The sequence below is a fragment of the Nicotiana tomentosiformis genome, chromosome 5 (assembly GCF_000390325.3).
Source record: "Nicotiana tomentosiformis chromosome 5, ASM39032v3, whole genome shotgun sequence".
Lineage (NCBI taxonomy): Eukaryota > Viridiplantae > Streptophyta > Magnoliopsida > Solanales > Solanaceae > Nicotiana > Nicotiana tomentosiformis.
Genome location: NC_090816.1, coordinates 79,336,019 through 79,350,506, shown reverse-complemented (window position 1 = coordinate 79,350,506; position 14,488 = coordinate 79,336,019). Strand labels below are relative to the sequence as shown.

Here is a 14,488-nt window from a genome sequence, read left to right as displayed (position 1 = left end):
AAGAAAACCGACCAAAGTTGGTCGGTTTCTTAAAACAAAATTAAAAAATAAAATATTTTGAAAAATCGACCAATTTTGATCGATTTTTTGGCCGTTTGTTTGACTGACCAAAGTTGATCGGTTTTTGCATCTAATAGTGTCCTATACAGTGTTGCCCAAATGCTGAATTTCAACCATAGGTTTCCGCCCTAAGACTAATTTTCTTTGCTTACCAAAACGAAAAATCAATAGGACAGGATTAGACAGAGGTGAGCAATGAGATATTGGAATTGTATGTATACCGAGGGAAGAGGTTGAAGTGACTGATGACCTATAGTCTTTAGTATATGAAAAATGGACTGTACGGACAATCTATAGAATCGTTGACAACTGTTATAAGTAACACAATTAGGAAAACAAAAAGGACATTCAATAAAAGCCTCCTTGCCCACTTGCAAACCAACTTGCAAAGTTGTCATCTTCTTTGCTTGCCCGAACACAACATAAATCTATGGAGAACCAAAAAGAAAAGGTTTTTAAAGTAAATAAAGCCACCACTTGCCTTTTGTTTGAACGTCAAGTTGGTTAGAGAGAGCAAATGTTGATTCTTCTCATACAATGACTAGCTTTTTCTAAAATATAAAAATTCATGTTGTGTTTATTCCTTTTTTATTTTCTCCGGTCAATTATGCAGCGGTTGAACTAGCACATGTGCGATCATCCCTACTACAGAAGATCCCCAATATAGTAATTTCCTACCAGAAAAAGTCAGATGAGGCTTATTATAAACTATAACATGTAACTTAACCTGATGATGGAAATAAAATATGATACTCTTAGTGCGCGGAATTTATACTCTTTGGAGAATTAATAAAATCAAGAAAAGCCAGTTCCCATCTCACCAACATGTTCAGTACGTATTCAATGACTAGCAATTTTATCACAAAGAAATGCGAACAGTACTAGATAAATTATAAACAATGTTATTCCCCGAAGCTTACAACTGGTGAGGCCTTTTACAACTATGTTTAGTTGGAAAAATTAAGTAGACCATACGAAAATTAAATAATGGACATTCGTGCATTGTGTTATTTAACAAATTAAGCCTAATGATACATTAATCTACAAGTTGTAGAGGTTTCCAAGCCGTGGTTGCCGCCAAGGAGGATATGTATACTATTACTGATCTTCTCTATTTGCCTGTTAGAGTTATGGAGATAAAACAACTACACTATAATATGTAAGTGTATGTTTTGCTTCTTCAGCAATGTATGATCAATACATGAGAGCAAAATAACATTATAGTCAGAGGTGTATCCAGGATTTAAATTCTACAGGTTCAAACTTTAGGATTCTTAGTATTGAACTCATTATATACTTAAAGTTGTGGGTTCATATCGACAATTATTGTGATTTCAGTGAATTTTTACACATAAATATATATTCTGAATCGTAAGTTATGGGTTCAATTCGATCCATTGCTATAGAGCTACATCCGCCCCTGATTACAGTGTAATTGTTTATCCTCCAAAACCCTAACAAGAAAATAAAGAAGATCAGTGGGTATACCGTATACGTAGTATATCCTCCTTGGCGGCTACGGCTTGAAAACCTCTACAATTTGTAGATTGATATCTTTGACAATGTGAAGCATGATTTTTGCAAATTAGAGCTCTTCACGACAACAATTCAGTTCTTCATGGTTTCTAGTTTCTACTATCAAAACTGAACTAGTTCCCGCGTCAAATTCATAAGCTAAAAGCTTAAAACTTTAGCACTAGCAAAGAAGATACGATTTTTAATGTAGCCGGTAAAATATCCTCTGGCCTCGCTCTATCTAATATTAAGAAAAAAATGGAGTTCAACTTATATATACACACTGACAACTAGTAACAATTCAATAGAATCAGTTAACTGAAAAATAAAGCTGCTCAAGATGTTAGCTAAATTGTACCGTCAGTCTAAATATATAGTGCATTACATTCTTAAAAAATACACCCCTCTCAGGATATCATTATGAATGAAAAAACTTAAAGACAGTTACATTTGGAAATTTTCACCGCTGCAAGAGTACTGTAACGGTGCATACTGGCTACAAAAGCACCAAAGCTATCAACTCGGAAGGCAACTTAAGTTAAGACTTCCTAAGCAAACAAAAGCTTAAATATCTATCAATCTATGAACTTTCATTCTCGGTCTTCATGATCTACAACATTGAAAACTCTAACTATCATCCCAAAAATAATTTTTAAAAAATTGCGCAACAAAAACTTAAAAAAGAAATATGGGGGACTAAATGAAATATACAAATTCTAAGGGGATTAATTAGTCATTTTGATTTACTTCTGCTTGTAGCCATGTTCTCTGCGATCTGCGCTAGCGATTGCAAATTGCAACTTACAATTGTATCCACAAATATACACGTTTCTTCTTTAGTATTCCCTTGTGGAATATCCACCACGTACGATTCCACAACCACCGTCCCGTTATCATCCACCGCCGTTGACGATGGGTGCAATGTCGTCACCGACCGGTAATTATTCAACCTATGATAGCCGCCGACTACGCTGAAACTAATGACGTGCTTCTCATCGTCTAAAATCTCCAGCCTCTCCATACTAGAAGCGGCGGGAAGGCCGGAAATTACGCGAACTTCCCTCAACGTGCCGACGTTTCCATCGCCGCCGATGACGTGGCAGCTCTTGAGGAAATGCTTGTACGCTTGCGGGTTGTCGAAACGGCGGACTAGGGACCACACGGCGTCAATCGGGGCGGAGATGAATTTCACCACGGCGGAGCAGCATTGGTTGGGATCTACAACGTGGGTGTGGTAATGTAGGAGATTGTTAGGGATATTAGAGATGGGAGCGGGGATAACCCACGTGGGCTGAGGTTGTTTGTGGAAGTTTACGGCGAGTGTGGCGGCGGGGGTGGCGGTTGTAGGGTTGATCCGTTGAAGCTGGAGTGAACAAGGCATTTTTATTATTTCTGCTTCTCTTCTTCTTGAAAGGAGATCAGACGAGGATGGAGTCTTTACAAGTATAAATGGTGATGCTAGTATATATACAAATGCCTATAGAGAGAGAATGAGAGACATAAAGGATGCGTTTATTATGAAAACAATTACATAAAAAATGGTTTGCTTTAAAGTAATTTTTTTAACTCATTTACTTAGCTATTCCTTCCGTTTTAGTTTGTGGGACAAACATTGAATAGGCACAAACTTTAACAAAGGAAAAAAGACTTTAAATATTCCAATTATATTTGTGGGTCAATAAAAGTTTCTCATTAATGATAGAATAAAAAGTATAAATTAAATTATTTTTAAATTTAGAAAATTATTAATCTTTCTTGAACGAACTAAAAAAGAAATATTGCCACATAAACTGAAAGGGAGTAAGTATATAAAATTGATGACGCATAATAATTACAAAAGAAGTAAAAACACTCCAATAAAAATATTTTTGCAATATTTTAATATTTTATGCATTAATGATGTAAATAATATTTGCACAATAATCATCTTTTGGTGAAAACCAAACATTAAGAAATGATTTTGATCATGCTAAACACGCCAGAAAAGAATATAAATATGTGTCTAGTTGTGTTAGTTTAATCTTTCCTCGGAGAATAAGTGATAAAAACAAAATCAAAGAGACAGAAAATTTGATGTTTCCAAGCAAGTTGACGATCAACTTGCCATACAACTCATTTAGACGAAGGCTAATATTTAATTGCCCCTGTCCTTCCCTTTAATTACGTGATTTGCCTGATCTTTAGTTATCTTAAGTTTTTTTCCCAAATGACATAATAGCCCTTGAAGTTTCTTCTGAAGACTCCAAAGCACCCACGTCACCCCTAAGCGGTTCCGCGCCCTGGCGCCCTGCGAAATATACGCAATGGTAACGAGGCAATCTTAAGGAAAAGGGGAAAGGTGACAGTTGGATTCGACCTTTTTCTTGTCATCAAATTTTAGGAAAAGAAAATGAAATATCTACCAACGAGTGTCATATGATGCCACCATTATTTATAAAAACTAGTGTTTGAACCAGCCCAATGCACGAATATTTTGAAAGAGTATTAGACTTATGAAATTATAATATGATATATCATATTGTTATAATAAAATTTAGTTGCTATTTTATTTTGTAATGCAGTGTGCATAAATATAACAAAATCTATATAAAATTAAAGGATACACATCATATGGTATCAAATAAATTATTTAATCCTTATTTTATTCTTTATTAAATTAGTAAGTACTTAGTACTATTTATTTATACTAATGTGACTTTTTAATAACTTGTCAATTGTCCTAATATTTTTCAGTATTTTTCTTTTAATATAAAATAAATATATTTTCTTACTCTAATTTTTTTTATTTTTTTAAGCTTATGTTATACTGTTAAAAATTCTTTAATTGTCTAAATTTATAAATAAATTTTTGAGTATTATTTATGTACCATTTATTATTTTTAATTGATTTAAAGTATAAATATCCTAATATTATCTTTATCCCCTTTTTTCGTACATTCTTTTCTACCATAATATTTGATTGGGTTTTTATTAAATAATGTAATTTGTTTTACTAAATTATAATTTTTACTTCATCAAAACTAAAAAGATCTAAGCCTTTTATTATTTTTGCAAACAATCTACCAATATTTTTAATAATTTTTATTTTATGTTATATATATATATAACATTATTTTATGTTATTATTTTATGTTATATATATATATATATATATATATATATATATATATATATATATATATATATATATATATATATATATATATATATATATATATATATATATATATATATATATATATATAATATGCTTAGATTATGTATAAATCTTATGTATAAATATCCTAATAATATCTTTATATTTTTGTATTATTCAATATCGAAATATGAATTGTATTTATTAACTAAAATTTAAGTTACTATATATATACATATATTTATTTTTCACGCTATAGAAATTTTTTATTTATATTCTTTTTCTTGTAATAAATTTTCCATGTACTTTTATTCTTCTATTCTATTGCTCAGATTCAAACTTATCAATAATATTTTTGAGTATATTTATTTATTATTTTTATTTTATTTTAAATTAATTCAAATTATAAATTCTCCCACACAATCTCTAGTTCCCCTCTTTCTATATTAGTTTCCCATATTATAAATTTTATATAATTATTTCATCTAGTGTTTAATCCAATATTCTATATATATATATAAAGGAATAAAGTTACCATATATATTGGCATTATGGTTAAGCCAAGTGGCAACCTAGTAAAAAGCCACTTGGCAATATTAAGGAGAGTTGTAGGGAGATTGTCAAATAAGAAACAATCGGTTAAGAACTATACATACACACACATATATATATATATATATATATATATATATATATATATATATATATATATATATATATGAGAGAGAGAGAGAGAGAGAGAGAGAGAGAGAGAGAATTGTTTGGATTGAGAATACTTTTTTTTTTGAAATATAAAAGAATATCACTTTTAAATTTTGCATCTAAATTCTAGGATCTAGGATAAGATAGTTATAAAAATAACTACACGCGTAAAAATAGATAACAAAAATTAAAAATAATAAAATTAAAACTCAATATTTTATGTTATAAATAAAGTAGAACGAAAATTTAAGCTTGAAATAGCTACATATGCGTTAAGCTATATGTTTTAGATTTATGTATCTTTTTCTTATGTGTAATAATAAAACAATAATAATCTATATATCTTCTATATATTCATTTTGTTAAATAGAATTATATTCAAAACTTATCCAAGCTTTTGAATTGAAAAATAAAATAAGTTAAATCTTATTCAAGCTTTTGAATTGAAAAATAAAACTTCAAAGACGGAAAAATTGTCTTGAGATTTTGGTAAAGTATAAAGTATGGGCATATGCACTTTTATTTATTTTGTCTACCAGTGTTAGAAATCGCGCGATGCGCGAATATTTTAAAAGAGTGTTAGTCTTATGAAATTATAATATGATATATCATATTCTTAGAATAAAATTTAGTTGCTATTTTATTTTGTAATACAGTGTGTATACATATAATAAAATCTATATAAAATTAAAGGATACACATCATATGGTATCAAATAAGTTATTTAATCCTTATTTTATTCTTTATTAAATTAGTAAGTACTTAGTACTATTTATTTAAACGAATGTGACTTTTTAACAACTTGTCAACTATCCTAATATTTGTCAGTATTTATTTTTTAATATAAAATAAATATATTTTCTTACTCTAATTTTGTTTTAATTTTTTTAAGCTTAGGTTATGCTGTTAAAAATTCTTTAATTGTCTAAATTTATCAATATACTTTTGAGTATTATTTATGTACCATTTGTTATTTCTAATTGATTTAAAGTATAAATATCCTAATATTATATTTATCCCCTTTTTTCGTACATTATTTTCTACCGTAGAATTTGATTGGTTTTTTAATTAAATAATGTAATTTGTGTTTTACTAAATTATAATTTTTACTTCATCAAAACTAAAAAGATCTAAGCCTTTTATTATTTTTTGCAAACAATCTACCAATATTTTTAATTATTTTTATTTTATGTTATATATATATATATATATATATATATATATATAATATCCTTAGATTATGTATAAATCTTATGTATAAATATCCTAATAATATCTTTATATTTTTGTATTATTCAATATCGAAATATGAATTGTATTTATTAACTAAAATTTAAGTTACTATATATATACATATATTTATTTTTCACGCTATAGAAAATTTTTCTTTATATTCTTTTTCTTGTAATAAATGTTTCATGTACTATTATTCTCCTATTCTATTGCTCAGATTCAAACTTATCAATAATATTTTTGAGTATATTTATTTATTATTTTTATTTTATTTTAAATTAATTCAAATTATAAATTCTCCCACACAATCTCTAGTTCCCCTCTTTCTGTATTAGTTTCCCATATTATAAATTTGATATAATTATTTCATCTAGTGTTTAATCCAATAATCTCTCTCTCTCTCTCTCTCTCTCTCTATATATATATATATATATATATATATAAGAATAAAGTTACCATATATATTGGCATTATGGTTAAGCCAAGTGGTAACCTATTAAAAAGCCACTTGGCAATATTAAGGAGAGTTTGTAGGGAAATTGTCAAATAAGAAAAGATCGGTTAAGAACTATATATATATATATATATATATATATATATATATATATATATATATATATATATATATATATATATATTAGAGAGAGAGAGAGAGAGAGAGAGAGAATTGTTTGGATTGAGAGTACCTTTTTTTTTTGAAATATAAAAGAATATCACTTTTAATTTTTGCATCTAAATTCTAGGATCTAGGATAAGATAGTTATAAAAATAACTACACACGTAAAAATAGATAACGAAAATTAAAAATAATAAAATTAAAACTCAATATTTTATGTTATAAATAAAGTAGAACGAAAATTTAAGCTTGAAATAGCTAAATATGCGTTAAGCTATATATTTTAGATTTATGTATCTTTTTCTTATGTGTAATAATAAAACAATAATAATCTATATATCTTCTATATATTCATTTTGTTAAATAGAATTATATTCAAAACTTATCCAAGCTTTTGAATTGAAAAATAAAATAAGTTAAATCTTATTCAAGATTTTGAATTGAAAAATAAAACTTCAAAGACGGAAAAATTGTCTTGAGATTTTGGTAAAGTATAAAGTATGGGCATATGCACTTTTATTTATTTTGTCTACCAGTGTTAGAACTCGCGCGATGCGCGAATATTTTGAAAGAGTATTAGTCTTATGAAATTATAATATGATATATCATATTGTTATAATAAAATTTAGTTGCTATTTTATTTTGCAATGCAGTGTGCATAAATATAATAAAATCTATATAAAATTAACGGATACACATCATATGGTATCAAATAAGTTATTTAATTCTTATTATATTCTTTATTAAATTAGTAAGTACTTAGTACTATTTATTTAAACTAATGTGACTTTTTAACAACTTGTCAACTATCCTAATATTTGTCAGTACTTTTTTTTTTAATATAAAATAAATATATTTTCTTACTCTAATTTTGTTTTAATTTTTTTAAGCTTATGTTATGCTGTTAAAATTTTTTTAATTGTCTAAATTTATCAATAAATTTTTGAGTATTATTTATGTACCATTTGTTATTTTTAATTGATTTAAAGTATAAATATCCTAATATTATCTTTATCCCCTTTTTTCGTACATTATTTTCAACCATAATATTTGATTGGTTTTTTAATTAAATAATGTAATTTGTGTTTTACTAAATTATAATTTTTACTTCATCAAAACTAAAAAGATCTAAGCCTTTTATTATTTTTGCAAACAATCTACCAATATTTTTAATTTTTTTTTATGTTATATATATATATATATATATATATATATATATATAATATGCTTAGATTATGCATAAATCTTATGTATAAATATCCTAATAATATCTTTATATTTTTGTATTATTCAATATCGAAATATGAATTGTATTTATTAACTAAAATTTAAGTTACTATATATATACATATATTTATTTTTCACGCTATAGAAAATTTTTCTTTATATTCTTTTTCTTGTAATTAATGTTTCATGTACTATTATTCTTCTATTCTATTACTCAGATTCAAACTTATCAATAATATTTTTGAGTATATTTATTTATTATTTTTATTTTATTTTAAATTAATTCAAATTATAAATTCTCCCACACAATCTCTAGTTCCCCTCTTTCTGTATTAGTTTCCTATATTATAAATTTGATATAATTATTTCATCTAGTGTTTAATCCAATAATCTCTCTCTCTGTCTATATATATATATATATATATATATATATATATATATATATATATATATATATATATATATATATATATATAAGAATAAAGTTACCATATATATTGGCATTATGGTTAAGCCAAGTGGCAACCTATTAAAAAGCCACTTGGCAATATTAAGGAGAGTTTGTAGGGAGATTGTCAAATAAGAAAAGATCGGTTAAGAAATATATATATATATATATATATATATATATATATATATATATATATATATATAGAGAGAGAGAGAGAGAGAGAGAGAGAGAGAGAGAGAGAGAGAGAGAGAGAGAGAGAGAGAGAATTGTTTGGATTGAGAATACCTTTTTTTTGAAATATAAAAGAATATCACTTTTAAATTTTGCATCTAAATTCTAGGATCTAGGATAAGATAGTTATAAAAATAACTACACACGTAAAAATAGATAACGAAAATTAAAAATAATAAAATTAAAACTCAATATTTTATGTTATAAATAATGTAGAACGAAAATTTAAGCTTGAAATAGCTACATATGCGTTAAGCTATATATTTTAGATTTATGTATCTTTTTCTTATGTATAATAATAAAACAATAATAATCTATATATCTTCTATATATTCATTTTGTTAAATAGAATTATATTCAAAACTTATCCAAGCTTTTGAATTGAAAAATAAAATAAGTTAAATCTTATTCAAGATTTTGAATTGAAAAATAAAACTTCAAAGACGGAAAAATTGTCTTGAGATTTTGGTAAAGTATAAAGTATGGGCATATGCACTTTTATTTATTTTGTCTACCAGTGTTAGAACTCGCGCGATGCGCGAATATTTTGAAAGAGTGTTAGTCTTATGAAATTATAATATGATATATCATATTGTTATAATAAAATTTAGTTGCTATTTTATTTTGTAATACAGTGTGCATAAATATAATAAAATCTATATAAAATTTACGGATACACATCATATGGTATCAAATAAGTTATTTAATCCTTATTTTATTCTTTATTAAATTAGTAAGTACTTAGTACTATTTATTTAAACTAATGTGACTTTTTAACAACTTGTCAACTATCCTAATATTTGTCAGTATTTTTTTTTAATATAAAATAAATATATTTTCTTACTCTAATTTTGTTTTAATTTTTTTAATCTTATGTTATGCTATTAAAAATTCTTTAATTGTCTAAATTTATCAATAAATTTTTGAGTATTATTTATGTACCATTTGTTATTTTTAATTGATTTAAAGTATAAATATCCTAATATTATCTTTATCCCCTTTTTTCGTACATTATTTTCAACCGTAATATTTGATTGGTTTTTTAATTAAATAATGTAATTTGTGTTTTACTAAATTATAATTTTTACTTCATCAAAACTAAAAAGATCTAAGCCTTTTATTATTTTTGCAAACAATCTACCAATATTTTTAATTATTTTTATTTTATGTATATATATATATATATATATATATATATATATATATATATATATATATATATATATATATATATATATAATATCCTTAGATTATGCATAAATCTTATGTATAAATATCCTAATAATATCTTTATATTTTTGTATTATTCAATATCGAAATATGAATTGTATTTATTAACTAAAATTTAAGTTACTATATATATACATATATTTATTTTTCACGCTGTAGAATTTTTTTTTTTATATTCTTTTTCTTTTAATAAATTTTTCATGTACTTTTATTCTTCTATTCTATTGCTCAGATTCAAACTTATCAATAATATTTTTGAGTATATTTATTTATTATATTTATTTTATTTTAAATTAATTCAAATTATAAATTCTCCCACACAATCTCTAGTTCCCCTCTTTCTGTATTAGTTTCCCATATTATAAATTTGATATAATTATTTCATCTAGTGTTTAATCCAATAATCTCTCTCTCTCTCTCTCTCTCTCTCTCTCTCTCTCTCTCTCTCTCTCTCTCTCTCTCTCTCTCTCTCTATATATATATATATATATATATATATATATATATATATATATATATATATAATAAAGTTACCGTATATATTGGCATTATGGTTAAGCCAAGTGGCAACCTATTAAAAAGCCACTTGGCAGTATTAAGGAGAGTTTGTAAGGAGATTGTCAAATAAGAAAAGATCGATTAAGAACTATATATATATATATATATATATATATATATATATAGAGAGAGAGAGAGAGAGAGAGAGAGAGAGAGAGAGAGAGAGAATTGTTTGGATTGAGAATACCTTTTTTTTAAATATAAAAGAATATCACTTTTAAATTTTGCATCTAAATTCTAGGATCTAGGATAAGATAGTTATAAAAATAACTACACACGTAAAAATAGATAACGAAAATTAAAAATAATAAAATTAAAACTCAATATTTTATGTTATAAATAAAGTAGAACGAAAATTTAAGCTTGAAATAGCTACATATGCGTTAAGCTATATGTTTTAGATTTATGTATCTTTTTCTTATGTGTAATAATAAAACTATAATAATCTATATATCTTCTATATATTCATTTTGTTAAATAGAATTATATTCAAAACTTATCCAAGCTTTTGAATTGAAAAATAAAATAAATCAAATCTTATTCAAGCTTTTGAATTGAAATATAAAACTTCAAAGACGGAAAAAATACCTTGAGATTTTGATAAAGTATAAAGTTGCCATGACCCAAAACTCAACCTGTCATGATGGCGCCTATCATGGTACTAGGCAAGCCGATAATTCAGACATTACCAACATTTTCAAATTTAAAGTATACTAAAACAGGTTTAAATAAGTAAAAATCTCATAAATACTGGATAAAACCGTCACAACCCAATACTGAAGTTTCCCAAAATCAGGGTGTCACTGAGTACATGGGCATCTAAAAATACTAAGTCTGATACAGTGTCTAAAAAATGCAGAAACTGAATAAGTAAATTGAGGGATAGGGGAGGAGAGTCAAGGTCTCAAATCACATCAAACAACATCAAAAACACGAACCGCACCTCAATTCATGCCTAATGAAAACTAGAAAATTTCAACTTCTACAATCGATGTCGAAACCTATCAAATCGCGCGCGATTGACCTCAACGGACCTACTCCAACTCCCGGAACCAAAATTCAAAACTGGTAACTATAAAGTCAACTCTCGGTCAAATTTCTCAATTTCCAAAACTTTTAATTTTCCAACTTTCGCCATTTCAAGCCTAAATCAACTACGGACCTCCAAATCACTATCCGGACACACTCCTAAGTCTGAAATCACCCAACGGAACTATCAGAACCATCAAAACTCCATTCTTGGGCCATTTACACATAAGTCAATATCCGGTCAACCTTTTCAACTTAAGCTTCCAACCTTGATACTAAGTGTCTCAACTCATTCCAGGACATCTCCGCAACCGAACCAACTACCCCGGCAAGTCACATAGCAACTAATATGCATAAAATAAGCAGTAAATGGGGGAAGGGGCTACAACACTCAAAACGACCGGCCGGGTCGTTACATCCTCCCCCTCTTAAATAAATGTTCGTCCTTGAACGAGTCTAGAAACGTACCTAGAGTCTCAAATAGGCATGGATATCTGCTCTGCATCTCCCGCTCGATCTCCCAAAAATCCTCCTCAACTAGCTGACTTTTCCACTGCACCTTCACTAAAGCTATGTCCTTTGACCTTAACTTCTGAACCTGCCGATCCAAAATGGCCACCGGCTCCACATCATAAGTCAAATCACCATCCAACTGGACCGTAATGAAATCCAAAACATGAGACAGATCGCCAACATACTTCCGGAGCATAAAAACATGAAACACTAGATGAACACTCGACAGACTAGGCGGCAAAGCAAGCTTGTAAGCCACCTCTCTAATGTAATGACCCGATCGGTCATTTTGAGCATTTGCACTTCACTCGGTAGTTTGAGGGCATGAGTATCTCCGTATGATGTATTATGACTTGTGTGAATCGGCGGTTTTGGTTTTTCGGGTAATTCGAAATTGATTTGGAAGAATGAATTTCATGATTGAAGCTTTAAAGTTGGAAGAGTTGATCAAGTTTGACTTTTTAGTGTTTGACCTCGAATTAGAGATTTTATGGTTCCGTTAAGTCCGGATGTTTATTTTGGACTCGGGCGTATACCCGGATTTGCATTTGGATATTTCTAGAAGGTTTCGACGCTAATTGGCGAAAGTTGGAAATTTGAAGGTTTGGAAAGTTCATAAGTTTGACTGAGAGTTGACTTTGAGGATATCGAATTCGTATTATTGTTACGGGAATCGGAATAGCTTTGTCATTTCATTTGGAACTTGTGTGCAAAATTTGAGTTCATTTCGAGTTGATTTGATATGTTTCGGCGTGAGTGTTTGGAAGTTGAAAGTTGAAAGTTCTTTAAGTTTGAATTGATGTGTGGTTTGTCATTTTGATGTTGTTATGCGTGATTTGAGGCCTCGAGTAGCTCTGTGTTATGTCATGGAACTTGTTGGTATATTCGGACGGGGTGCCGAGGTGCTCGGGTGCGTTTTGATGAGGTTCGGACCATTTCGTCGCATGTTGCATTTTGGCTAAGGTTGCTGGTTCTGGTGTGGCCACATCTGCGGACAATTGGTCACAGAAGCGACTTCACAGATGCAGGTTCTTCTTCGCAGAAGCGAGAAGGGACAACTGGGCGTGAGGGTCGCAGGTGCGGGTGCATGGGCGCATCTGCGCGACCGCAGATGTGGTTCAATGTGCGCAGAAGCGCGATCGCAGAAGCGGGAAGGAGATTCGCAGAAGCGATGGCTGCTGGTTCAGGGATTCTTTGTAAAAGAGAAATATTTACCGTAGAAGCGGGGGTCGCAGATGCGATGATTTGATCGCAAATGCGATGAAGCTGGGCAGATTATATTTCGAGACTTGGTTGTTTTCTTTTCACATTTTTGGGATTTTGGAGCTCGGTTTGGGTGACCTTGGGGAGGAATTTCACCATGTGGATTGGGATAAGTGTTCTCTACTCATTTTTGATTATATTTCATGAATGTATTCTCATTTTTGGCATTTGGATTGTGAATTTTAAAGAGAAATTGGGGGTTTTGGTCTAAAGTTTCATTGAGTGAGTTTTTGAGTTTTGAACATTGATTCGGAGTCGGAATTGGGTGAAGCTCATATGGTTGGACTCGTAATTAAATGGGTTGTCAGATTTTATAAGTTTCATCAAGTTTTGAGGCACGAGCCTGGGTTGGACTTTTGGGTTGATTTTGGGCTTTTTATTAAAGATTCGACCTTTATCGATTGGGTTTGTTTTCTCTCGCATTATTTGATGTATTTGAGTTGCTTTTGGCTAGTTTCGAGCCGTTCGAAGGTCGGTACGTGCGGGATGACATTTTTGGAGCATCGCTTGGCTTGCTCGGTATTGGATTTGGCTTGTTCTAGGTAAGTAACACTTCTAAACTTAGTACTGAGGGTATGAAATCCCAAATTACGTGTTATGTGATTGATGTTGAGGTGACGCGTATGCTAGGTGATGGGTGTGTGAGCGTGCACCGTGTTAATTGTGATTTAGTCAATTCCATGGAACTGTGTAGCCATCTTATCTGAACATTTTTACCGTACAC

General features: G+C 28.6%; 1 protein-coding gene across 1 annotated transcript; it reads right to left on the bottom strand.

The window, feature by feature from the left end:
* Positions 1 to 1,935: 1,935 nt before the first annotated feature.
* On the bottom strand, positions 1,936 to 3,081 carry LOC104116159 (abscisic acid receptor PYL4-like). Its single transcript, XM_009626957.4, has one exon. The coding sequence runs from the start codon at positions 2,954 to 2,956 to the stop codon at positions 2,309 to 2,311; it is 648 nt and encodes a 215-aa protein (XP_009625252.1). The 5' UTR covers positions 2,957 to 3,081; the 3' UTR covers positions 1,936 to 2,308.
* Positions 3,082 to 14,488: the final 11,407 nt, after the last annotated feature.

Bases quoted from the DNA above. Each gene is read 5' to 3' on its own strand.
- LOC104116159 (XM_009626957.4), bottom strand. From the start codon at position 2,956: ATGCCTTGTTCACTCCAGCTTCAACGGATCAACCCTACAACCGCCACC.